At 40.0% G+C, this 25,842-nt stretch overlaps 1 protein-coding gene across 4 annotated transcripts in view; it reads right to left on the reverse strand.

The window, feature by feature from the left end:
- Positions 1 to 25,065, reverse strand: part of ADAM17 (ADAM metallopeptidase domain 17) — a 51,130-nt gene extending 26,065 nt beyond the window's left edge. Inside the window, exons 1-5 of one of the 4 annotated variants that reach the window (XM_032430018.1) lie at positions 24,756 to 25,036; positions 13,768 to 13,900; positions 8,136 to 8,266; positions 7,000 to 7,088; positions 618 to 786 (exon numbers count right to left, since the gene is read on the reverse strand). In XM_032430018.1, coding sequence (XP_032285909.1) covers positions 618 to 786; positions 7,000 to 7,088; positions 8,136 to 8,266; positions 13,768 to 13,900; positions 24,756 to 24,840 — 607 coding nt within the window. In that variant the 5' untranslated portion in view covers positions 24,841 to 25,036. The other 3 variants (XM_032430020.1, XM_032430021.1, XM_032430019.1) reach the window with 3 other exon arrangements.
- Between the last annotated feature and the right edge of the window lie 777 nt (positions 25,066 to 25,842).

Below are 25,842 nucleotides of genomic sequence, written 5' to 3' on the forward strand. Positions count from 1 at the left end.
GACTTTTCCAAAGATTATAAACTTTTCCAAAGATTGTTTTCAATAGTACTTACTATTTTGTCATTTCTAAATATCCCAAACAAAAAATTTTTCCCACCTCTCCACACCCATTTAAACACTATATATTATCGGGCGCCTGGGTGGCTCAGTTGGTTAAGCAACTGCCTTCGGCTCAGGTCATGATCCTGGAGTCCCGGGATCGAGTCCCGCATCGGGCTCCCTGCTCGGCAGGGAGTCTGCTTCTCCCTCTGACCCTCCTCCCTCTCATGCTCTCTGTCTCTCATTCTCTCTCTCAAATAAATAAATAAAATCTTTAAAAAAAAAAAAAAAAAACCACTATATATTATCAATCCTTCTTTAATATCTATTTACAAAAAAAATTCTCTCAGATTACACAATTTCCCTTTTCTGTAGACTTTTTCCAATCTTTATTGTTACCATTATTTTCTAGTGTTTTCAGTTCTTACATTATAGGCAAAAGAATTAAAGAAATTTCTGAATAAAACTCTATTTTCAAGCCAAATTCTATAATTACTAATCAAATTAACAACCACCCCTACCTACTGAAGACAGCCATAACGCTTGTTTCTTATTTGAAATATATTTTTAAGTCTTACCATCAGGTGGCTCTCTCTCTACCAGCCCTTTTGGAAGCAACTCTTTATTATCCGCCTTTATATAACCACACACTTTTGGAGACTGTAGACGTGAAACATTCTTGATATCTTCAGATTTATAAACTAACATTCTTTTGTCTTTAGTATCATTAATTAGTCTCCAAAGTGGCTAAAACAGAAAACATACATACATGAGATGCAAAATATAAGAATTCCTAAATACTCAATTCTTACAACATCCTTTGCTTTTTTTTTTTTTAGATTTTATTTATTTATTTGACAGAGAGAGACAGCAAGAGAGGGAACACAAGCAGGGGGAGTGGGAGATGGAGAAGCAGGCTTCCCGCGGAGCGGGGAGCCTGATGCGGGGCTCGATCCCAGGACCCTGGGATCATGACCTGAGCCGAACACAGATGCTTAACGACTGAGCCACCCAGGCGCCCCATCATCCTTTGCTTTTAGATAACATTCATTTAAGTTAAGTAAATGGACTAGTCATTTTATCAAAAATAAATCATTTCAGGGGCGCGTGGGTGACTCAGCCGGTTAAGCATCTGCTTCGGCACAGGTCATGATCCCAGGGTCCTGGGATTGAGCCCCGCACTGGGCTCCCTGCTCAGCGGGGAGCCTGCTTCTCCCTCTCCCTCTGCTCCTCCCCGCCCACCCCACTAGCGCTCTCTCTCAAGCTGTCTCAAATAAATAAAATCTTATAAATAAATCATTTCAATTTTTCTCAGTTTCTATGCTGGTAAATAAACACATGGGTTATTCACCCTTTGATTTTATATGTATACGAAAAAAGCATTATTTCGTACAAATTATGATACATTTTAAAAGATCCAGAAAAGGAAATGCATAACCTTTTCCATCACTCAAAAACATTTATGTAACGCCTGCTGCACACCAACCCCACTCCAGGTGACGACCTACAGCAACAAACGGGAGAGGAGCCTTCTGGCCCTGTATGCTTCTCATTCCGGTTTCCTTAGTATCTTCTTGCCGTGAAGGTTTTATACACAGGAGAGAAGACTGAAAACTTGCAGCAATGTGCCTAAAACTCATTATCTCTTTCAGGGAAAGCACTTTAAAAAAAAAAAAATCTTCACTTCCCCTATTGCAAGGTCACAGTAAATCAGAACTAACATATTTGAAAGGTTACCCAAGTCAAGAACCAAGTTCCTAAAAGGATGGTGATCTCATCCAAACTAGGCAGCTTGTGAGGAAAGTACAAAAAAAACATTGTATACACACACACACACACACACACACTTATATTTTATATATATATGGATATATGAAATCTTCCCTCCATATCCATCATGGAAATGAAAATCTAAACCACAAGGACACAATTTCACATCCACCAGGATGGCTGGAATCAAAGATAGGTAATGGCAGGTATTGGTGAGGATGTGGAGAAGTCAGAAGCCTCATATACTATGGAATGTAAAATGGTGAGAATGTGGAGCATGGCCACCACAGAGAACAGTCTGGCAGTTCCTCAAAAGGTTAAAAATAGAGTTACCATATGACCCAGAAATTCCACTCCTGGTATAAACCCAAGAGAATTGAAAATACACGCTCAGACAGAAACTTGTTCACAAATGTTCACAGCAGCATTATCCGTAATAGGAAAAAAAGTGAAAACAACCCAAATGTCCAACTGATGAATAAGCACAATGTGGCATATGCATAAAACAGAGTATTATTTGGCAATAAAAAGAAATGAAGTACTGACATAGGCTACAACGTGGATGAACCTTAAAAGCATTCTAAGAGAAAGAAGCCAGTCATAAAAGACTATGTCTTATGATTCCATTTATATGATGACCAAGCAAATCTAAAGAGACCATGGATCAGTGGTTTCCTAGGGCTAGGGGATTTGGGAGCAAAGGGTGGTGGGCTGCTAAAGGGTATGGTATTTCTTTTGGGGGTGATGAAAATGTTCTAAAATTGATGGTGGTGATGACTTCCGTAACTCTAGGATACACTAAAACTCAATGAATTACATACTTCAAACAAGTGAACTGTAGAGTATGTGAATTTTACCTCAATAAAGCTGTTAAATATAGTTGACTCTCCCACAATGCTGGGGTTAGAGGAACTGACCCCCCCATGCAGTTGAAAACCCATCACATGTAACTTTGATGCCCCCCAAACAAATACTAATAGCCTACTGTTAACCAGAAGCCTTACCAACAACATTAACAGTCAATTCACATATTTTGTACATTAGATGTATTATAGACTATTTTCTTACAATAATACCTAACTTCTTTATTTTTTCAGTATTTCTAGGCTACGTGGTTCATCTGCGAGTTTTTTCAAATTGTTGCAAATCTCCAAAAATCTTTCAATACATTTACTGAAAAAGATCTGCATATAAGTGGACCCATGTAGTTCAAAATCCAAGTTGTTCAAAGGTCAAGTGCATGTGTGTGGATCTTCTTTCATAATCCACGTATGAGGTAGATTTAAGAAACAATGAGCTGCAGAGCTAGCAGAAACCTCAGAAAGTTACCTAACCAACCCCTTGGCTGCAGGGACCTTCATTTGGCCTACGAATAGGAAAAGAGAAAAATGTTTTCTTTTGGATCAAACATTTCTAAATTCAGATTAAGAGTTTCCTGATGTAGTCAGTCAGACACAGAAAAAGATAGCAGGATTTGGGATCAGAGATACCCAGGTTCAAACCTCAACTGTACCTGTATTGTGTGCCTTCAACAAGTAACTTATCTGAAGATAACTTTTTTCATTGGGTAAAGTAATGATACACCTATCTTGAAGATAATATAAAATAATGAATCCAGTTATATATTAAGATTTCAAGATAAAAGTAGTTACTATTACTACTAGTAAAAGCAAATCCTATTTTCACCATTATTAACAAGTTTCCAGAAAAAAGTCATCTGATGAATAACTAAATAAGAGGCAAGAACCTCTTGGACCCTAAATTGGGGGTGGGGGTGGGGGTGGAGGGGAATCTATGAAGGAGATTTTGATGACGACTGGAGATTTTGACTATGCATTTTTAAATAATATTACAGAATTATTTTTGTTTACTCAGGTGTGTTATTGGTATTGTGGCTATGTAGAAGAATACCTTTACTGTTAGGAGATGCACACTAAAGCATTCAGGGGTGGAGTCATGATGTCTGAAACTTATTTTCAAAGGATTTGGGGGGAAAAAGAAACAATAAAGCAAACATGGTATTATGCTACCAGTTAATGAAGGGTTACAGGGTATTCTATAATCCTTCTGTAAATCTGAACATTTTCAAAGCAAAAAGGTGGGGAGAAAAAAATCATGATTAAAGTTTAACCTAGGCTTATTTATATAAATAGCAAGCTTTGGTAATAAAATCAGTAATGGCTTATAGTGAGGGGCGCCTGGGTGGCTCAGTCGTTAAGCGTCTGCCTTCGGCTCAGGTCATGCTCCCAGGGTCCTGGGATCAAGCCCCGCATCGGGCTGCCCGCTCCACGGGAAGCCTGCTTCTCCCTCTCCCACTCCCCCTGCTTGTATTCCCTCTCTCGCTGTGTCTCTGTCAAATAAATAAAATCTTAAAAAAAAAAAAAAAAAGGTTTAATAGTGAAGTGTTAAAAATAAGATGTATACATTTTCCTGTTGACTCTTATGTCTAAGATTTTAAAATTTTTATACCTAAGTGCAGATAAGAATTATGCAATAAATAATAAAAAAATTACCATTGTATAAACCACTTTTTCTATTAAAAGATTATTAATCTCATGCAGAAGTCCTTCAATAAACCTGCTGAGTTTACTTTTAAGTGAACATCTCACAATAAAATATTAATTATATCCATTTTTGTACTTAGTGAGATAGGGAGATATGGTTGGAAACAGAACTGCTAATTCTCCCTAAGGAATTATTTAGAAAAGTGAGGAATCTGAGCAAATTTAACTTGGATCCTACATGTACACATTTTGAATTAAAAAACAGATTCTTCTAAGGAAATAAGCAGAAACAACACTGAGCATTCCCTACACTGTTTTATCTTTCTGAGCACAAGACAAGAGGATCTTTCCCAGCCTCCTTTGCAGGCAGGTCAGAAACAAGAGTTCCAGTCCCACCTGGGTGGAAGTGCTGTAGCCACTTCCAAGTCTGGCCCTTAAAAACCCCTGTGGGCTTCTCTAGCTCCGTTTCCCATCCGTGGCAACCTCAAACGATATGTGTCCAGACATCAAAGCTACAAGCTACAAGGTAGAGAAGGACCACCCGACCCACGTCCACCTCAGTGAGAGAAAGGAATGAACATGTGCAGCTGCTCAGTTGCAGGAGCAGCTAATGTGAAACCCTGGTACGGCCTACAGAGTTTCCTACCCTGAGACTAAATGCATGCACCAAAGGTGTGCCCAGGCTGTTCACCATAGCACTTTTTTAAAAGACTTTATTTATTTGACAGAGAGAACGCGCGTGCATGCATGCACACAAGCAGGGGGAACGGCAGAGGAAGAGGGAGAAGCAGGCTTGGGAGCCTGACCCTGGGCCCAATCCCAGGACTCCGGGATCATGACCTGAGCTGAAGGCAGGCACTTAACCGACTGAGCCACCCAGGTGCCCCTGTAGCATTTTTTATTTCAAAAATTAGAAACAAAAAAAAATGAACATCAATGGGAGATTGGTTTAATAAATGGTACCATGTTTCAAGGAACCAACAGGCAAGCATTTATTAAAAACCCTAATTTAGGGACACCTGGATGGCTCAGGTCATAATCTCAAGGTCCTGGGATCGAGCCCCTTGTCCGGGCTCCCTGCTCAGCAGAAAGCCTGCTTCTCCCTCTCCCTCTGCTTGCCACTCCCCCTGCCTGTGTGCTCTCTGTCAAATAAATAAATAAAATATTTTTTAAAAACCCAATTTAGATCTTCATTTATTAATATGGAAAAATGTTCATAATTATAGTTAAATTTTAAAAAATGCATTACAGTATATGCTAACTAAATTGAATTTAAATAAAAAATTAAACAAAAAATACAGGGGTGCCTGGGTGGCTCACTTGGTTAAGTGGTTGCCTTCGGCTCAGGTCATGATCCCGGGGTCCTGGAATCCAGTCCCGTGTCCAGTTCCCTGCTCAGTGGGGAGTCTGTTTCTCCCTCTCCCCTGGCCCCTCCCCGTCGCTTGTGTGCTCTCTCTCTCACTCTCACGCTCTCCCCCTCAGATAAATAATCTTTTTTAAAGAATGCATGATAACAAGCTGTACACTCTATGGTCCTAATGGTAGAGCAACAAGTGTGTACAACCACTTATCTGTGTATACATGTACAGGGAAACATTTGGAAGGATACTCATCAAAATGTTAATAGTAGTTCTATCTCCCAGGAGTTAGATTTTAGATATTCTATTTTCTGAAAATTTCAGGGAGTATTTTTAAAATAAAGGTACTTTTAAAAAACAAACTAGTAAAAGATTAAGCAAATTTAAGACTTAATTGATTTGCCTATTTTGGAGTACATGCTCATTTAATTTGTGCTAATTTTCTGACTCTGGTAAGCTAGACTCCCCACAACATTGACATTAGATAGCCTACATACTAGCCAGACCAAAATAGATCACAAGGCCAGAGACAGACATTTCTCTTTCACAATGATGGACAAATGACTAGTGGCCATGCAGTCTGGATGTTATTAAAAGTTATAGTATTTATAGCACCAGCATGCGGTCTTAACCCAATCAGCACTCAGATACACATGAAACTTTCATTTTGACCAACCTTAATTGCTGTTTTCCCACAGGTGCTCTGTTTTGGTGATGTCACTACTACCCAGAGTAGTCTCATCTTCCTAGAAACAGAAGCACTTCAATCCACAAATCTGTGGCAAACATTTTGTTTTCTGGACTAGTATCGGACACATGGTTATGTATCGTTCTTGGTTTCTTCTACTGCTAGTACTTCAGTGGAAGAGTGGCCAGAGCCTGAGTTTCCTAGTTTCCTCTTTTAACTTCTCAGACTACAAACTCTCACCTTTTACTGCTCTTGTATTTCCTGAGCGTCTAGGAGGGAATGGGAGAAATAAGACCTGACTTTTGTCTTGGAGAACATTTACACTTATAGTAGGATTATTAGAGAAAGAATTAAAAAATGAATCAGGAGAGAAAGAAAGTTTTCTCTTCCCATTATCCACTCCACACATGCGACTTTCTCTCAATTATGGCACTTAGAAATACAGGGTGCATCTTATGACAGCCTCTCAGACATGTAAAAAATATTACCTCCTTTTTTTTTATAAAAAAATCATCTACTTCACTGGTAAAAACTTTAGACACAAGGAAAAAAAGAAGTATAGTTAAAGACCTTTGTCTTCTTAAAACTGGGAAACGGTTTTAACAGCTCCCCCCTAAAAAAAATGTACATATAGATTTACCTCTATATTATATTCTGCCCCATCTGTGTTGATTCTTATTGTAATATCATCATCTCCTATGTGGGCTAGAACTCTAGAGTCAGGCTCACCTTAAGAGAAAAAAAAAATTCCATCATTAAGAAATACTTATATCAAAAAATAAACTATGCACTACTGTCAGTAAAAATCAATCAGGTCCTTCATCAGAATGGAATTTGCCTAGGTACTATAGAAATCTACCACAAAGAAACACAGGCCCCAGCAAAAAGCAAGATATTCACACTCCTAAAGAGTAGCCTCAACTCATTTGAAACCTTTCTCTTTCTCTCAATCCTCTTGTAAGAATTACCTAGAGTGCGTTATACAGCAAAACCAAAAACAAACGTGTACATGTCCTTCCGAAATAACTTCACCTATTATAAGTTAAGAAAGAACTAAGAGGAGGGCACCTGGGTGGCTCAGCTGGTTAAGCATCCAACTCGTAATTTCAGCCCAGGTCATGATCTCACAGTTGTGAGATCAAGCCCCCCACAGGCTCTATGCTAGGTGTGCAGCCTGCTTAGGATTCTCTCTCTCCCTCTGCCCCCCCACTCCCCCCCAAAAAAAAGAGAAAGAGAAAGAGAAAGAGAGAAAGAAAGAAAGAGAAAGAAAAAACAAACAAAAGAACGAAGAGGAGGCAGAAAGCATGATCTGGAATACATAGGGCTTGAATTGCACTATTTGCAGATTTTAATGCCATTTCTTTTTTCTGCAGAGGAAGTTCCAGAAGTAAGCCTCAATTGTTCATTTGATATACTGTCTTAAATAAATAACGGAATCCTAAAGTCAATTATTTTATCTCCTAGCTTCCCTGTTTAAAATCTCATAAGGGAAGCCTACAATCCTTCCCTGGAGACAAGAGGAAGTTAAATTCTTATCAACTGGGAGAAAATTCATTTTAATCATTAAAATAGACAATTAGTATACATGCTAAGATAATCCCCATTTCCTCCTGTCTGAATGTTCCTCTTTCCAAATTTATATAACTCAGATAAAACAAAGAATAGCACTTCTTTGACATCCCTTTTTCCTCCCACCAAGAAAGAATATGCAATCAAACCAGATCTGGATACCTAACACCCGTAGACACAAAGGCAAACAAACAAGTCCATACTAACCAACCACATGTCCACTGAAGAAATCCTGCCATTTGACGGTGTACTCACTTTCATCTTTACCATCTACCACCACGACTTTGAAATTTTGGGAAAAGCGCTCAGTACTTGATGTCAGGTATAATTTAAAATGCCTAAAGAAAGAATGCATCCATATTTTACTCTAAGCACATAAAATTTTCACATAAAATTTTACTCTAAGCACATAAAATTAAACTTACTTAAAAAATAAGTTGACAGAGAGCTGACATTAATAAAACACTATGCAAGTTATAACTACTGTTTTACTAGGTACTTAGCATTATATCACCTATAAAGACGAATAGACAAAAAAAAAATTTTTTTTTTTGACAAATTTCTTTAGCTGTAAGAATTTGGCAAACCAAAAAAAAGACCAGATTTTGGGGGGTGGGGGGGGAGATTCAAACAGCTTATGCATTCATCTTTCCTGGAGACCGTGAAGAATAAGGAAACACACATGGATAATTTAAGTTGGAATCCTGCTTGTCTGAAAAATTTATCAAAGACTGGTATTATTAGATATGACTTATTGAATACCTATTCTGCACTAAACTCTGCTTACATTGTCTCCACTTCACACAGTAAATACTGCTGGCTGGAGGTCAATCAATATACTCAAGATTACACAGCTAGTAAATGATGAAATTGGAAACTGAACTTCCTTTATTTCCAAAGCCTGTACGGGCTGCCTCTAGCAATCAAGCTGGTCTTATTGCTGTGCAAAACTAATAATTGCTACTTTCTATATTTAAAAGCACTCATGCTTTTTTTCTCCTTCTAAAGAGAACTTATCCTGAAAAAAATTAATCCACAACTCCTATGAGGAAAATAAATATAAGGTATCCAACACAGACATTAAAATACATACTCCAGCTCTTTAGTTGGCTTGATATTCTTTTGTTTTCTACCAGTTTCAGTCCTGACATAAAATCTGGGTATGGTGAGCAAGAATTTTTCAATTATTATTTACCCTTTCAATGTGCCCATGAACACCAAAGATAAAGGTATGTTTTTCATCTCAACCACAGGAACAAATTTTGTCAGCCGTGGGATTGAAACTATGAAATGTTACTTCCCCATGGGTTTGTCTAAGTCTAAACTGCCAGAAAGAAATCTAGACTAGGACTGTCTCCATAGCAACAAATATTTTTAACTTTTTGAGCATAACAAGGTAATTTTAGTTCTCTTGTGGTTTTTTAACGGTCAAAGAGAAAGACAATAGAACATTATTTCAAAAATCCTTAGAACATCTCCTGTTCGCCTAAAACCTATCTTCCCACACATTCCCAGCTACAAGTTTTTTGTTATGCTGACGACTTTGTTTAAAAAAAAAAAAAAAAGCATCCCTATTCTAAATGCACTATTCAGCTTCAGAGCCCTTTAGGAGTCTTAATATTACTTTTACTTAACGTTCTTTCTAGAAAAATCATTGAAATTGCACTTTGTTTTCTACGCTAAGAATCTGCTCTTCTATAAAGATAAGGACCAACGGATGGTAAAATTCCTGTTTCCTGATTTTCCAATCTTTACCTTTGAGCTATAAAACCTCCAACAGGATATGTCGGTCAGAATTTATATTTTATTTTATCTTACCAAAATTATGTGAAGTCATGTACTTATAGACTTCCTTTAGCATTTTCATTTATCTGAGTTTTGATTTAAGGATTTACAGTAACTACAAACTAGTGTTAATCCGCCTGAATTGACAATATTTCCTTTTTGTATATATTACACACTGTCTAAATGTCACCATATATAGTTACCAATTTATTTTCTTATGATGAGAACTTTTAAGATCTACTCTCTTGGGGCGCCTGGGTGGCTCAGTCATTAAGCATCTCCCTTCAGCTCAGGTCATGATCCCAGGGTCCTGGGATCGAGCCCCGCATTGGGCTCCCTACTCTGTGGGAAGCCTGCTTCTCCCTCTCCCACTCCCTCTGCTTGTGTTCCCTCTCTTGCTGTGTCTCTCTCTCTCTCTGTCAAATAAATAAGTAAGTAAATAAATAAATAAATAAATAGATCTACTCTCTTACTAAATTTCACATATGCAATACAATATTAACTATAGTCACCATACTGTACATTACAACCCCATGACTTATTTATGACTGGAAGTTTGCACCTCATGTCTATTTTTAATGGTCCATTTAGCTGGATATGTATCACTTCCATTTCTTTACTAGTTCTATCCATCTTCAAATAATTTGAGATATTTCACTTTTAAGAGAAATATCTAAATCCTTTTTTAAAGGTGCAACATTAAAAAAAAGTGTAACATTATCAAAAAGTATTAAAACAATATTTTTAACTTTTTCATTACTTTAGAATAATAGTATTTCTTGATTTATAAAACAGAGGAAATGTTAACTTCTAGGCAAATTTCAGGTTTTTTCTTTATAAAATTACTTTTTAACTCCTCATACAATTTCTCAGTGTTTCCATGCTTTTCAACTGCTATTATAATAATCATATACAAATTCAATTTTATGACCTTGGTTTAAATTACCTTGCCTTCCACTACTGTCTAAAACCAGAAAATCTAATCATTTACAATTACCATCAAGTAATGAGCAGCTTCACATTGGTAAGTTCGGCCCTATATAAACTGATCATTTCAAATATCCCACTTCGTTTTCTTTTAACACAGCGTAACAGAAAGGGCTTTGGAGTCTGACAAACCTAGCTCAAATCCTGTTTCCACCACTTACTCATGGCCTTAATCTCTGAATCTAAGTATCTTGATCTACAAATGAAAATAATACCATAATGCCACCTACTAATAACTGAATAGTTTTCAGGGTTAAATAAACTATTTTAAAGTACCTGATCCAAAGTTCTCCTACACAGTTAGATACATTTCCATTTAAACACTTAAGATGGGGGCGCCTGGGTGGCTCAGTTGGTTAAGCACCTAGCTTTGGCTCAGGACATGATCCCAGACTTCTGGGATTAAGCCCCAAGTCACCTCTGGCTCCCTGCTCAGTGGGGAGTCTGCTCCCTCACCCTCTGCCTCCGCTCCACTCCCAGCTTCTGCTCTCTCTCACTCTCACTCTCTCAAATGAATAAAATCTTGAAAAAAAAAAAAAAAACAACCCTTAAGATGGAAACCCTGTAAAATAAATTACAAATCTCCCTGCTTCTTTACACAGAGAGATAATACGTAGATATTGTTGAACATTTTCTTAAAGAACCAATGTCATCTATGAGACCTGAAAGAGAGGAATGTGTGAGGTTATGAGAGTATTTCCCCCCATAGAAAAGACTCTACGAGCCACCTCAAACCTAACTTAAAAAAAAAAAAAAAAAACCTAGAAAACTAAATTTTGAGTTCTTATTTTGCAGTTTTCCCCTTATCCTTTGCTCCTAATTTATCTCTTAATACTATACCCGCTCCTGGGATGCCTGGATGGCTCAGTCGGTTAAGCGGCTGCCTTCGGCTCAGGTCGTGATCCCAGGGTCCTGGGATCGAGTCCTATATCGGGCTCCCTGCTCAGTGGGGAGCCTGCTTCTTGATCTGCCTGCCTCTCCCCCTGCTTGTGCTCTCTCTAACAAATAAATAAATAAAATCTTTAAAAAAAAAAAAAAACTATATCCACTCCTTCACCAAAATCCCTATCTACACAGCAGAAACAGCACAGGCTTGTATTCAAATCCCTTTATTTTCCATTCACTAGCTGAGTGACCTTGAGCAAGTTACTCAACCTCTCTGAGTCTCAATTTTTTTCCCCAAAAGCAGAGTAACAAAAACTTTGTGGAGCACAGTGAGAATTAGAGACAGCATGTGCAAAGTGCCTCCTCAAGTAAATTACACAAAATAAGTAGCAGATAGACTATGATTATTATTATCATCACTGTTCAAATTGGCTATAGGTCTGGAAGCTGGATAACCAATATGACAATATTTTGACATGAACTCTGACAGAAATTATTCAAAAATAATCTAAGGATGATGGCAATAACTAAAAAAAATACCAAAAAGATACTGTAAAATATATCTGCATAAAATATCAGTTACACATATGATAAATATACTAAGCATGACTACAGTTCAGGATCGAAATAAACCAATCAGAAAAATGGTAAAAGGACACGAAAAGGGAGACACAGAAAAATAAATCACTTATAAACACATGAAAAGATGCTCAATTTCACACAAAATGAAAATCAAGACAAATATGAGACACCATCCCCTTTCACTGGGACAAAAATTAAGGGCTGATAAAACCTCATATTGCCAAGGATAACAGGAAACAGGTAAGCTCATACACTGCTGCTAGAAGAATAAATTGGGCTAATGTCTTTAGGAAGAAATATGGTAACATCAGTAAACATTTATAGTATGTATACCCTTGACTCATTCTGCTTTCAGGAATGTATCCTGTAAAAATACCTAGACAAAGTATATTCACAAAAATATTTATTGGAGCACCGTTTGCTATAGAAAACAAAAATCACTTTGGTTAAACAATATGTATTTATAAGTTATTAGCCAACAAATCGTTACAATTCTATGCAATAGGAATATTTATACAGCTGTTAAAAAGGAGGTAAATATACTGATCTATATTACCTACATGTACACAGATCTACATGCAAAAAATATGCATTAAAATCTTTTAGAGGTTAATTTGGGAAACCTCTCTAGGTCAGCAAAGTTTGAGGAGAAGTGAAAATTTCTTATACCCTCCATAGTTTGCTTTTTAAACCAAGTTTATGTATTACTTTCTTTTTAAAAAATATTTCTTGAGGGGGGCGCCTGGGCGGCTCAGTTAAGCATCTGCTTTCAGCTCAAGTCATGATCCCAGGGTCCTGGGATTGAGCCCCACATTGGGCTCCCTGCTCAGCAGAGAGTCTGCTTCTCCCTCCGCCCCTCCCCCTGCTCATTCTCTCTCTCTTTCTCTCAATAAATAAAATCTTAAAAAAATAAAAAAGATTATAAAAAATAAAAACAGGCCTTCCCCATTTGTTGGGGAAGGCCTAACCTACAAATTCAGAGTGATTCAGTCCATTTACACCTCTCATTGTGTGTTTTGATATTAGTAAAGCTCCCTAAAAAGACTTCAGAAAGAGGCCTGCAATTATCTAACAGATTTATATCTGCAAAACATAAGAGAAAGCAAAAGAAAAGAAAGAAAAGACCACATCAATTTATGCCACAATGTAAGAGGAACTCAATATACACAGAGCACTGATTTCTCTATCCAGCTTACCACAAGGCTGTGGGGTCCTGAACAAATCCTTGATCTCTAAACCTCAGTGTCTTCACATATAAAATGAAGATAATATTTAGTACACAGTTGATGGTTCTAAAGTAGCATACAATATTTTAAGGTATCATAAATCATGCAATTAATTCAAATCCTTTGTTAGAATCCCACAAACATTATTACCATCATTAATACCTTTGGAATACCCATTTGCTTGTTTTTAATAATCATCACTATGAATTTTAGAATAAGCAATAAGTAATATAAGAATTATGACTGTAATTGTATCAATTACAAATTTTTAAAATGTAACTTCCTAAGACTCCAATAAATACCCTTATTTTTCTACTTTTGCCAAACTAAGTCCCCCATTGCCCCAATATTTTTTTATAAATAGTTCAAATTACCTTTTCAAGGCTGAAAAAGTCAGTAGTGTTTCTAAATGTGTTGAGGCCTGTAGATCCCTTTTTCTTACTGAGTGCTGTTGGATACTGGATAAAGAGAGGATATCGTAGTCTGAGAGTAAAGAATCAAGCTTTTCTGAAACAAAGGTAAAAAAGTTATTAACACCTAAACTTACTAATCAATTTTAATATCACTAAAATGACAAGGCCTGACAACAAACTCTTTCTGACATAACGCATTTTGAAGTGCTAAGCACAACCTATGAAGCATTCTTGCCAAAACAGATAAATAAAAAGCAAAAAAAAAAAAACCACACAAATTAAACCTGAATTTAATCAAGACCTAACTTCCAGTTTTTAAGACATAAAGGGATTAGACTGCCAAATTAACTAACAACCTTAGGAGGCAATCAGCCACATCCAGAATGTCAGAATTCCTACAGAATAAATGACCCAATTTCTTCAGGAAATAAATGGTATGGGAAAGAAGGGACAGGCAGAGACATAATACAGTGGTCCTCTCTTATCTGAGGTTTCGAGTTCCGAGGTTTCAGTTACCTGAGGTCAGCTGTGGTCTGTCAGGAGGTCAGTACACATGAGCCTAACACCAGGTCAAAATGCCTACATCATTCACTTCACTTCACCTCAACATGTATGCAGTTTATCACCTCAGAGCATCACAAGAAGGGTAAGAACAGTAAAATAAGATTTGAGGAGGGGCGCCTGGCTGGTTCAGTCGGTAGAGCATGCAACTCTTGATCTTGGAGTTGTGAGTTCAAGCCCCACGTTGGGCAGAGAGCTCACTTAAAAAAAAAAAAGGATTTTGGGAGAGACCACATTCATGTGACTTTTATTACAGTCTATTGTTATAATTGTTCTGCTTTATTATTACTGTTGTTAATCTCTTGTTATGCCTAATTTAGAAATGAAACTTTACCGTAGGTATGTATGTACAGGAAAAACATTCCGTCATAGGGTTCAATACTATCCACAGTTTCACGCATCCACTGGGGGTCTTGGAACATATCCCCCCACAGATAAGCAGGGACTACTCTAGACAAGAACACAGCAAGCAAGCCAATGTGTGAACCTTTTTGGATCCTACATCAAACAAATCAATGTGGAAAGATATTTGTGACAATTGGGGAATCTGAACATGAGTTCATATTCATACTAGATACTAATAATTTTGCTATCTCAGAGTGTCATATTACATTATCAGCTAAATTCTAAATTCAAGGCATTTCTGGCTTGCCTGCTTAGAATTTCTAAGATGAAGGTGACCAACTTGACCTGACCACTGCTAAGCTGGGCTACATCAATTCCTTATCAATTGATGTGTAGTATGAAAGAGCAACAAATGAACAAATGTATTAATGGCCTGAGCAAACAGAAAGTAAATCTTTACAGAGAAATTACATATTCCAAATTAAAGAGCAAAAGAGTGGTAATATCCCAAACACTGCTGCCCTCAACAGACACAGAATGATCAATCCACTGGACATTAGAAGTGATATGACCAAACTAATCCCTGAAAAAAAACCAACATTAATTATTTTACCCGATTGACTTGGAACCCAAGAAAAGCAAAGATGTGCCGCCCTAAAGATAAAACAAAATGTTTTTATTTGGTACAGAGCAAAAGTAAACACTATAAAGGATATGATACCCATTAAGTCACTTTTCATCAGCAACTCTGCTGCCTCTTCCAAAATCAGGAGGATTTTTGGAAGAGAATTTCGGTGACTGAAGTCTCTGTAGAAACTGTCTAAAAATATTTGAGCTGATGCTTTCCTTTTCTCTCAACAAATATCACTACAGAAGCAATGGTATTCAAAATCATTCCACTGGACTTAGAATGTCCTTAAAATATAGCACCAGGAGCTTAAAATACAAGTATACTGTTACTGAGTTTACAATATGCCCACAAGACCACTTTGACCCAATACTCTTCTCCTCCCTCTTCTCCCTCTTCTTCACTCACCAATTCATTAATTCACTATTACATGCCAGGCTCTGGTCTCAGTACTGATACAGCATTAAAGAGAGCAAAGTCCTTGGCTACTGCAGCACTCGTTTTAGTGTGGGAGAGACAATGCACAATATAGGTCAGTGCTACGGACATTAAAGCAGAATAGCAAAGACAGGGAGTAGGCAGGGCCCATTTATAAAGAGTGGTCAAAAGAAAGATGCTTCACCGTTACACAATATTTAGGCAAACCTGAAGAAAACAAGAGGTAAGCATGATGTTATATGATGAAAGTAAATTTCATCAAAGTCCATCCAAGTCAGGGCACCTGGGTGGCTCAGGCGGATAAGCTACCGACTCTTGATTTCAGCTCAGGTCATGATCTCAGGCTCATAAGAGCCTGTGTGGGGCTCTGCGCTCAGTGGGGAGTCTGTTTCTCTCTTTCTCCCTCTGCCCCTCCCCCAATGTGCACATGCTTGCTCTAAAATAAATGCAAAAAATCTTAAAAAAAAAAAAAAAAACCCCATCCAAGTCTCTAACTCAAGATAATATTAAATAAAGTGGCAGCAAAGTTGACATCTGTTGGGTACCACTCGTTTTCCATCAACAAAACTTCCTTTAAAATTTAATCCGTAGAAAGGCTGTTTCAAAAGGCCATCAATCACTTTTATGCCAATAGATGGTCCTTGGTGATTTGGCCTTGTTAATTACAAGGCTTAGCCGCACCAATGAAAAACCTTCAAGCAGCTTACCATTTATTCAACTTTTTTTTTTTTTTTTAAATGTAGGCTCCACGCCCAACACGGGTCTCCAACTCATGGGCCCAAGATCAAGATTCACATGCTCTACCGACTGAGCCAGCCAGGTGTCCCTATTCAACAATTTTCGAGTGTGTGTTTCCTACAAGACACCTTGCTGGGTGTTTTATTATGTAATCTGTACAAACATACCTGATGTAGTATCCCCTTTTTACAGATGAAGAAACAAGCTCAGGGAGAAGTACATCACAAAGCTAATTTAGCACAGAACCAAGATTTGAACTTGAACTTCTCTGGCTGAAAACCCCAAGCTTCACTGATGTCATACTTGTGAAACTGCTTAAAAATATCCTGGCTCTGGGGTGCCTGCATGGCTCAGTCGGTAGAGTGTGAGACTCTTGATCTCGGGGTCATGAGTTCAAGCCCCATACTGGGTGTGGAGCCTACTTTAAATAAATTAATTTTTTTTAAAGTTAAATATATATATATATTGCCTATATACGTGTGTGTGTGTGTGTATATCTGTATCTCCTAGGGGCGTCTGGGTGGCTCAGCCAGTTAAGTGTCTGCCTTCGGCTCAGGTCATGATCCCAGGGTCCTGGGATCAAGCCCCACATCAGGCTCCTTGCTCAGTGGGTAGCCTGCTTCTCCCTCTCCCTCTGCCTGCCGCTCCCCCTGCTTGTGCTCGCGCTCTCTCGCGCTGTCAAATAAATAAAAATCTTAAAAAAAAACAAAAACAAAACCTAGCTCTTCCTGGACCTTGTACTTCTTGGCCTCCTACTTTTTGATGTGTTAACCAAACATGGCCTCGCCTCCCTCTGAATTCTGTAGCCGTTTGTTAATACCTTTTTTCTGGCACTTTTGTATTATATTTGTCTTCTCTCACAAATAGACTGTAAAACAGCCAAAAGGGAGCTGGGCTGTATTATTCACAGTACCCTTACCTCACAAAACCCAGCATAGCACCTTGCAAAAAACAGCATTGCTGTGTCTACAAATTGCACAAATCCTCAATGCTGAGATGCTGATACAATCCTTTACAGCTCTTCAACTTCCCTGATACAGGTTGGTACATGAATTCAGTTTCATTCAAGATCATAATCACTCCTGCTGCCTGAGAAACTTAACCTCAATACTGTAGTGTCATTGTCAATAACACAAGCCAGTTGTTCTCAAAGTGTGGTCCCCACACCAGCAGCATCACCTGGGAACTTGTTAGAAAGGCCAGTTTTCAGGTCTCCTCTCAGTCCTACTCAGTCAGAAATCCTTGGGTTGAGGCCCAGTGATCTGTGTTTAACATGCCTTCCAGGTGATGCTGATGCACTCAGGTTTGAGAACCACTGAACTGGGCTCAAGGAAGCAGCTCAAAGTGAAGATAAAAGCTTTAGGCACAAAGATGGTCCTTGTTCAGCCTTGCATTATTTTTAAGAACAAAAATCAGAAACAAGGTAAATTAATAATGGAGAAACAGATAAATTATAGCACTTCCAAATGACAAAAGAAAAATCTCCAATCATTAAAAATGCTGGTAACAACAGATTTTTAAGAACATGGGAAAATACTTACACTATAATATTAAATAAACAAGCATAGATTAAAAAAAACTATTAATATTGCATGATCTTAACCATGTATAAAAATAGGTCTAGAAAAAAGAAAGAGCACGAAAGTAACATCACTGGTTATCTTTACGTATATTTTCCATAATAAGCACTTTTAAAATGTAGCTTGCTAAAGCACTTTAAAATACCTAACTAATGTGTTTCAACTGTAATTTGTCCTCTTATAATAACTAGATACCTCACACTGGATGCCCTGGAGCCATTCCAGACAACATGATACAAGCACTCCCCTCATGCCACAAGCAGAGATCCTGCTCTCACTATAGCCCTTCACTAGCAAGGAGCCTCTCAGATACTTGGCATTTCACCCTACTTCACCTCCAAAATTCCAACCACTGGTAATCTCAACTTCCTATAGCTTTTTCAACAGAATTTGAAACACTTCCCAAGAGTTTATCTTTTATCTATATCCAAATCTCTCAATAAACTTAAGTACAAGCCACTTAATTATCTTTCTTAGCACTCCACAATGGCTGCCCAGGGAACACCTTCCCGGCTTTCTACAAGTTGTTCCAGCAGTCCAGCAGTAAACAACTGAGCTTTTCTCATTTTAGCTGGCTACAAACACAAAATTAGAAAACAACAGACACAATTCAAAAGGTCAAACTAGAGCACTACTTTATTTAGGTATCCCCTGCCCAACCCTCCCCGCTCTTCTCTGCCACATGCTATGGTTTCCCTCACTCGGCCTCCTGTGTCCAGTTAGTTTCTAGTCTTAGAGACGCTATCCTCCCTTACTGCTTTTGTATCTTTGCCACCCCCACCGCTCCTTTCCTGCATACACATTCTGCACTTCATTTTCCTCCCTTCCACCAGACCCCTCCTATTCATTTCTTCAACATTTACTGAAAATGTTCCACCTTCCAGGCACTAGGGATATAATGGAAAGAAAGAGGAATGTATTTCTGATATTATGACACTGGAGGAAAGACCACCATACACAAAAATTATAAAGTATGTAAAGTACCAAGGGAGAGGAAGTGGCAGGAAGTTATGGAAGGACAGAGCAGGAGGATGACCCCTGCCTGGCGAGCCAAGGATGCTTTCCCAGGGAAACAGTATTGAAGTTAAGACCAAAAGGATAAGGAGACCGCCAAGAGAAAGAAAGGACAGGGTTCTAAGTAGAGGGCCTAACACATACGCTGAGGTCCCCAAGAAACACAGAGCATAATTCTCAAAGAAATGAAAGCAACTCACTGAAGCCGGAGGACACAGATGGGAAGAGGTGTGAGACTGGAGGCAGGCAGAATTCGGTCACAAAGGGCCAGGGAACTAAGTTAAGGATTTTGGACTGTACATAAGGCAACAGCTATAAGAAATTTCACTGTGACTGAAGGGTGGAGCGTGGGTTAGAAGGGAAGAAGACCAGAGTCTGGGAAATCAGCTAGTAAGCAGCCAAGCAATCCAGGCAGAGATCACGAAAAGACCCCCAGGTTTCTGGCATAGGTACGTGAGTAGATAGCGGCACCACGTTCACTGAGATAAAAAAAAAAAAACCACGAGTAGGAGCAGGTTTGGGGGAGGAGTTGACAGAAGGGAACAGCTGGATGCTGAAAGATTCTGGAGTTCCACACTACATCTTGTTCCTCATATAGTTTACAATTACATTGTTCATTTACATAGGATTTTTCTGCATTAAGTTATCATATATTTGCAGTTATGTTACTGATAAGTCACATAGTGATTTTAGGCAGGGAGAAATCAAATCTGTTCTGTATGATTTTCAACACTGACATGAGCAGTAAAAAGCAGCTGATACTTCATTCCTTCTATATGTTCTCAAAGAATAAGGAGAAAGCTGGAGCTTCAGGCCTGCAATAAACTGGCTTTCTCGATGTAGGTATGAAGTGGCCTATAGATTTCATAAACCTACCACTCCATCCTTCTTTTACACCCAAATTGTTTCATCTCTGGGATATGCTCTTATGTCCACTGACTGATACAGTGACAAACTATACCCATATTTCTTTCATCAAGCCCAGAGTCAACACTTTTAAGACAAAACCAATTTTTTTTAAGTTTTATTTTTTATTTTTTTAAAGATTTTATTTATTTGTCAGAGAGAGAGAGTACGCACAAGCAGGGGGAGCGTCAGGCAGAGGGAGAAGCAGGCTCCCCGCTGAGCAGGGAGCCCGATGTGGGACTCGATCCCAGGACCCTGGGATCATGACTTGAGCCAAAGGCAGACGCTTAACCCACTGAGCCATCCAGGTGTCCCAGGATAAAAACAATCAACTGTTGTATGAAGAGAGTCCAGGAACACTTGTGGACTTTTTACTTAATTTCTCTTTTCTTTTTGCAATAAATTGAATATTCTTGGACTATAACTTGCAAGTATAATGCAGAACCCCTGTAGCCCTCTGCTCACTCTCAACTGCTCTGCTGTGTGGAGTACAAAGAGTTTCCCAAGATGACACTATCAGTGTCATCTTCTGGTGTCAGAAGTGGAAAAGAAAAAGCCACGACTGCTGTGAAGTGTTCAATCTGCTTGTGTAGAAGACACATGAGACCTGAATGCACTTCAGGACTCCCCAAATGATGCAGGAGAAGGCAGTGACCTGGCCAGGTTACTGTGAAGTAGGCCCCAGATGTGGGTGAATCCCTCCCTGGGACTAAAGGATGAGGAAAAGGAGAACAGTGCTCTCTGCTAGGCAGTGGAGCCCAGAGCCTGGGAACTAAAAACTTAATTTTCTGGGTTTACACCAGTTAGGGGGGATGGAGGATGAGCTGCCTCAGTAATTCCCTATCAAGAACTCTTCACCAGGGCCAAGATTCTCCAGCAAGACCAGTCACACGGAAACTCTGAGCCCAAATAAAAGTCAGCACAACCCAAGGGAATCTCAAGGAAACCGGGATTGGTCCATACAGCTCTGTAGCTGAAAGGGACACAAACTCAGGTTAGGCAATGAGACTACTTCCATAATATCAAGTGGGCAGTTGGATACATAAGTATGGAGCTTCAGAGAACAAGCCTAGATCAGAGTACATATTTAGTAGTTATCAGAATAACAATCAAATATAAGTGAAACCAGAGCAGCAGATGAGACTTGTCAGGGCCTATAACTCATGTTAAAAGAAAAGAAAGGAAGATAGAAAGAAGCAGTGTGGGGAGGTAGATACCAATCCCTTGGTTGATTTTAGGGCTAAGTTAAGGGATATATGAAAAAGCACTTTATTTCACTTCCCTACCTCAGTAAAACCAATTTCCTACTCCTCCTTCCCTCCATCAATCTTTTTCAGACTTTCTTTAAATTATACTTCCAACTGAAAACACCATCCCTCACAAATACAAAATGGTAAAGAACCCAAAAATCAATGACATTTGGCCTCAAAGGACACCTACACTTAATGTTCTGGAAACTCAGTAAAAGCCAAAAGGATTTCTCCCAATGTCTCCACCATGGTTCTCTGCTTAACTCTTCATTCTATTCTAGAAATACAGTTTATCTCTTCGACTAGTTCAAAGCAGACTGGCATTAAAATCTCCCTTGGAACAGTTAGGGTGGTTAAGTGTTTCAGTTTCAAAGGAATGTAGCTTGTAAGCAAAATTAACATCAAAAGGGGAAGCCAGATGTCAGAATATTGAGCAAAATGGGGCTGTCAATAATGAAAAACAAGCACTGCAATGTGGAGAATCCCCACACCAATAACCTCAAGGTAAATTTCAAAATATGTTTCAGATACAAACCTTCATCCCTCGTCTGTGACCTATATTTTTTCCCTCCACCCACTACATCCTCTTTTATTAAAAGTAACACAAAGGGAAAACACTTTTGAAATCTGAGTGAGACTTATACACCCCAGCTGCAACTTCAACAAGATATCATCATGACTAAGTTCACATGACTCATAACTTTCCTGAATTATGCAATTCATAACAGTTCAATTGAAATCATCTTGGGTGTCCTGTGGAGTACTCCAAAAGCCAGGATTCTAGTATATGTTTCTATCCTTCAGAAAAATGTTGTCAAATCCCAGGGTGCCTAGGTGGCTCAGTCGGTTAAGCATCTGCCTTCAGCTCAGGTCATGATCTCAGGGTCCTGGAATCGAGCCCCACGTCAGGCTCCTTGCTCAGCGGGAAGTCTGCTTCTCTCTCTCTCCCTCTCCTTCTGCACCTAACCTGCTCTTACTATCTCTCTCAAATAAATAAGTAAAATTAAAAAAAAAAGTTATCAAATCCCTAATCAATATTTAGTACTGAGGGGTACCTTGCTGGCTCAGTTGGTACAGCATGCAATTCTTGATCTCAGGGTTGTGAGTTTGAGCCCCACATGGCGGGTAGTGTTTACTTAAAAAAGAAATTTAATACTGAGTTTATGGTAACATTTATAAGACCAGTAGACTACAATAAACCACACTCTTTAACTATAAAACTATTCTTTGATCTTGACCAGTTCAATCTAAATAATGGTAAAGCTAAGCAACTAATCACATCTGGAGCCATCAAACACACACACACACACAGTCATTCTTCAGAAGAAAAAATACCCACAAGGCATATACTTATCACTGTGAGAATGTGACAACTCACTACACCTTTCTGAGGCTCATTTTTCCTATTGTTTTATTTTAAAAACTAAAACATGATCTATAAGGTTCCTTTCAACTCTACAGTTTGTAAGTGCCCCCACCAAGGAGTGTTCTTATTTTCCCTCTTCACCTACCTAAACTTAAAGTCTGGGCTTGAGTATCACCTCCTTGAGGGAGCCTTCGATAACGTTCCCAGGCTAGGTTCAGTGCCTCTTCATGATAATACTACTTGCCATAATGCACTGTATCACTCTCCTCCATGTTGTTTTTGGAATTGTCTGTTTAGATCTCTCTGTACCACTATGCAAAAGCTTTCTGAAGTTGCATATTGTCTGATCTATCTCCAATGCCACACAAAATACTTGCATACAGTATGTGCTCTTCTAACATTCTGTGAATAAATGGGTAAGGTTATGCATTTTTCTGGCACTGGTGGTCAGCATTTTGCAAATAAAAAACACACAGTCAAAAAAAACCCCTCCATGATCTGTGAATGTTGTGGAGGATTCATCTAGAAAGTAACGTTTTCCTTTTTACTATGGACATCCTTAGGATTCATGCTACTTATTTTTCCACCTGTGAACAAGAGCATGATAATAAAAATGCAACAGCTGTGTTACAGTAAAAATTTAATTTTAATATCTCAAAATACATGTTTGTTTCTATTAACATTTATCCTTATGAAGTAGATCCTTACTCTATCCCTCCATCCTGACCACCACTACCTCAAAATTTTCCTTCAATATGTACTGACTTATCACATCTCAGCCCTTCCTAACAAGCTCCCTTGCCTTTCATTACACCAGTCACCTGTAATCCATTTCAATTTGAGATAACCACAAAACAGCTGTTCAGGTGAGAACACTCAACAGCTTTAATACCCTCAGTCAATTACAATTTCTGTCCATTAAATAAAAAAACTGCCAGTAAACTAATGTGAAAGTTTTAATTAGCTATAAAGAAAACCCACACGCTGTCTCAATCTGCACAACACTACACATGGAATCATGGTGGGATTTGGAGACCAATATAACCATGAAAAATCAACTTTGCACACTGGGAAAATACACTGTTTCATACTTACTAAACCGTCTTATATGTCAACTTTTGTAAGGCAAAGAATCCTAACACTTCGTAAGTTTACACAAATTTCACATCTCTTAATGTACGTCCATCCTAAAATCCAATCTCTTCAGAAAATCTAAATAAGAGTGTGTGGAGGAGGGGACAATTGGGTGATGGGCATTAAGGAGGGCACTTGATGTAATGAGCACTGGGTGTTATATGCAACCGATGAATAACTAAATTCCACCCCTGAAACTAATAATACAGTATACGTTAAGTAAATTGGATTTAAATTTCAAAAAAGGTGTTGAAAAAAAAAAAAGAAAATCTAAATATGAACCCTCTACTTCCTGGACTCAAAACTAATCAAATTGGTCATCCCTGATAATTTCTTTGTTTAAAATGGCAAGGAAGGCATTCAAGCAGTATCAAAGAGTTGGCGTGGTAGGTTCAAGCGCCCCCTCCCAGCACCCCCAATAAGCTACAATTTAAGTAAGTACATGCTTACAAAGTTCGCAAAACTCAAGTCCAAGATGAGTTCTCCAGTCACCGCCTTCCAACCAGATTACTACATAAGAACCTCCTACAGCAGAAATTCTAGTTCGCTCCTTGCAGAGCCAGGAAGAGCTGTTGGAGCTTTGGGCCCTTCCTATCCGCACCCGCCCCCCCTCCAAGTCCTGGCTTTGGTAGGAACACCTTAGTAGGGCAGGGACCCGGACCACATCTCCCTCCCAAACACGAGCCAACACCACCCCCCTTACCGCTTTCCCAAACACAAACTCAGGAGGCAGACCCCTCCCAGGCCCTCAGTCACTACCGGGAGCCCCTTCCAGTAGCCCTTTCCCATTCAGAAAGACAAGCCCTTCTCCCTTCCTTCTCTAACTCCGAGAGCCACACCCCCTTCCTGCACCGAAAACTTAGGGACGCGCCACCGTCCAATACCCCGCCCCTAAACACCTGAAAGATCCTGGTCCCCTGCTCTTCCCCGAAAGCAGCGCGCTCCAGGCGCCCGGCGCCGGCCCTAAGCCAACTCTCCCGGGTCTTTACCGAGTCGCTCCGGGGAATCGTCCGGAGGTCGCGGCGCCACCACGAAAGGAACCACGCTGGTCAAGAAGAGGAGACACTGCCTCATGTTCCCGGCCCGGCCACCGGCTCCACCTCTCTGGGCAGCCTTCGCCTGACGGGGGCCTGGGACACTGCTCACATTGGGAGAGAAGGGGATCCGCCCGGCCCGGCCCCTCAAGCCTCTTTTTCCTCCCGCGCCGCCTACCGGAAGACTCTAGAGCCCGGCTTGAGGCCCCCGGAAGTGCAGGCAGCGCTCCGAGAGGGCGGCTCAACCCGCTTCCGGCCGCCGCCGATCCCCGCACCGCCCACAGCCGGAAGCCGGGCGCCGCGCGGCATGCCGGGAGCCCCTCGCTCGCCCCGCCCCTTGCCGGCGCCCCGTGCCGGCGCCCCGCCCCCTCCCCTCCCCTCCCCTCAGCCCTTCCCTTCCATCCCCCCGGGTGCGGCCGGCGCCTGCTCGGACGCTGGGCGAGACGTCCTTACTCGACCCATCCTGGCCTCGGCTGTGTCCTCGGGTGACCGCCGCGAGGGAGGCGGGAGCTCGCGAGTAGGCTTTCAGAAGCGCGTCCGCCCGCCTCGGTGGTCTGGGTCCCCCATCTGGTTAGGATCCCTGTATCTTTTTCACTGCACGGGCTACAGAAACAGCCTTGCGGCCCAGGACGGACACGAAGGGGCGCCTGGCCCGGTGTGGTCGGGGGAATGAGCCAACCACGAAACGCCTGGGACGCAGGACGGCGGAGAAGCCCGGTCCACGCGCCAGCCTCCCGGAGACAAGTGCAGTGTCCAGCCGGGCTGTCCGCGCCCAGCGTGCGGCCAGCGGCGGCGTCCATTGTAACGAGCAGGGTTGGTGGAGGGAAATGAACGCGAACTCTGAACGCGCGTTTTCTTGGCGCTGTGGGCAGAGGGTCTGCAAACTCGTACAGATTCTAGAATCCTACCACTAACTCCTCATCTGTGTGAGCACAGGAGCTAGAATCTTCCAGCCAACTTTTTAAAAAGTCAGTTCTGCTTGGTTCGTGAGCTTAGACTGGAGATTTCCCAAAGCAGTTTGTATTTGGTTTCCTTTGCATAA

The sequence above is a fragment of the Phoca vitulina genome, unplaced genomic scaffold, assembly GCF_004348235.1.
Source record: "Phoca vitulina isolate PV1807 unplaced genomic scaffold, GSC_HSeal_1.0 scaffold42, whole genome shotgun sequence".
Taxonomy (NCBI): domain Eukaryota; kingdom Metazoa; phylum Chordata; class Mammalia; order Carnivora; family Phocidae; genus Phoca; species Phoca vitulina.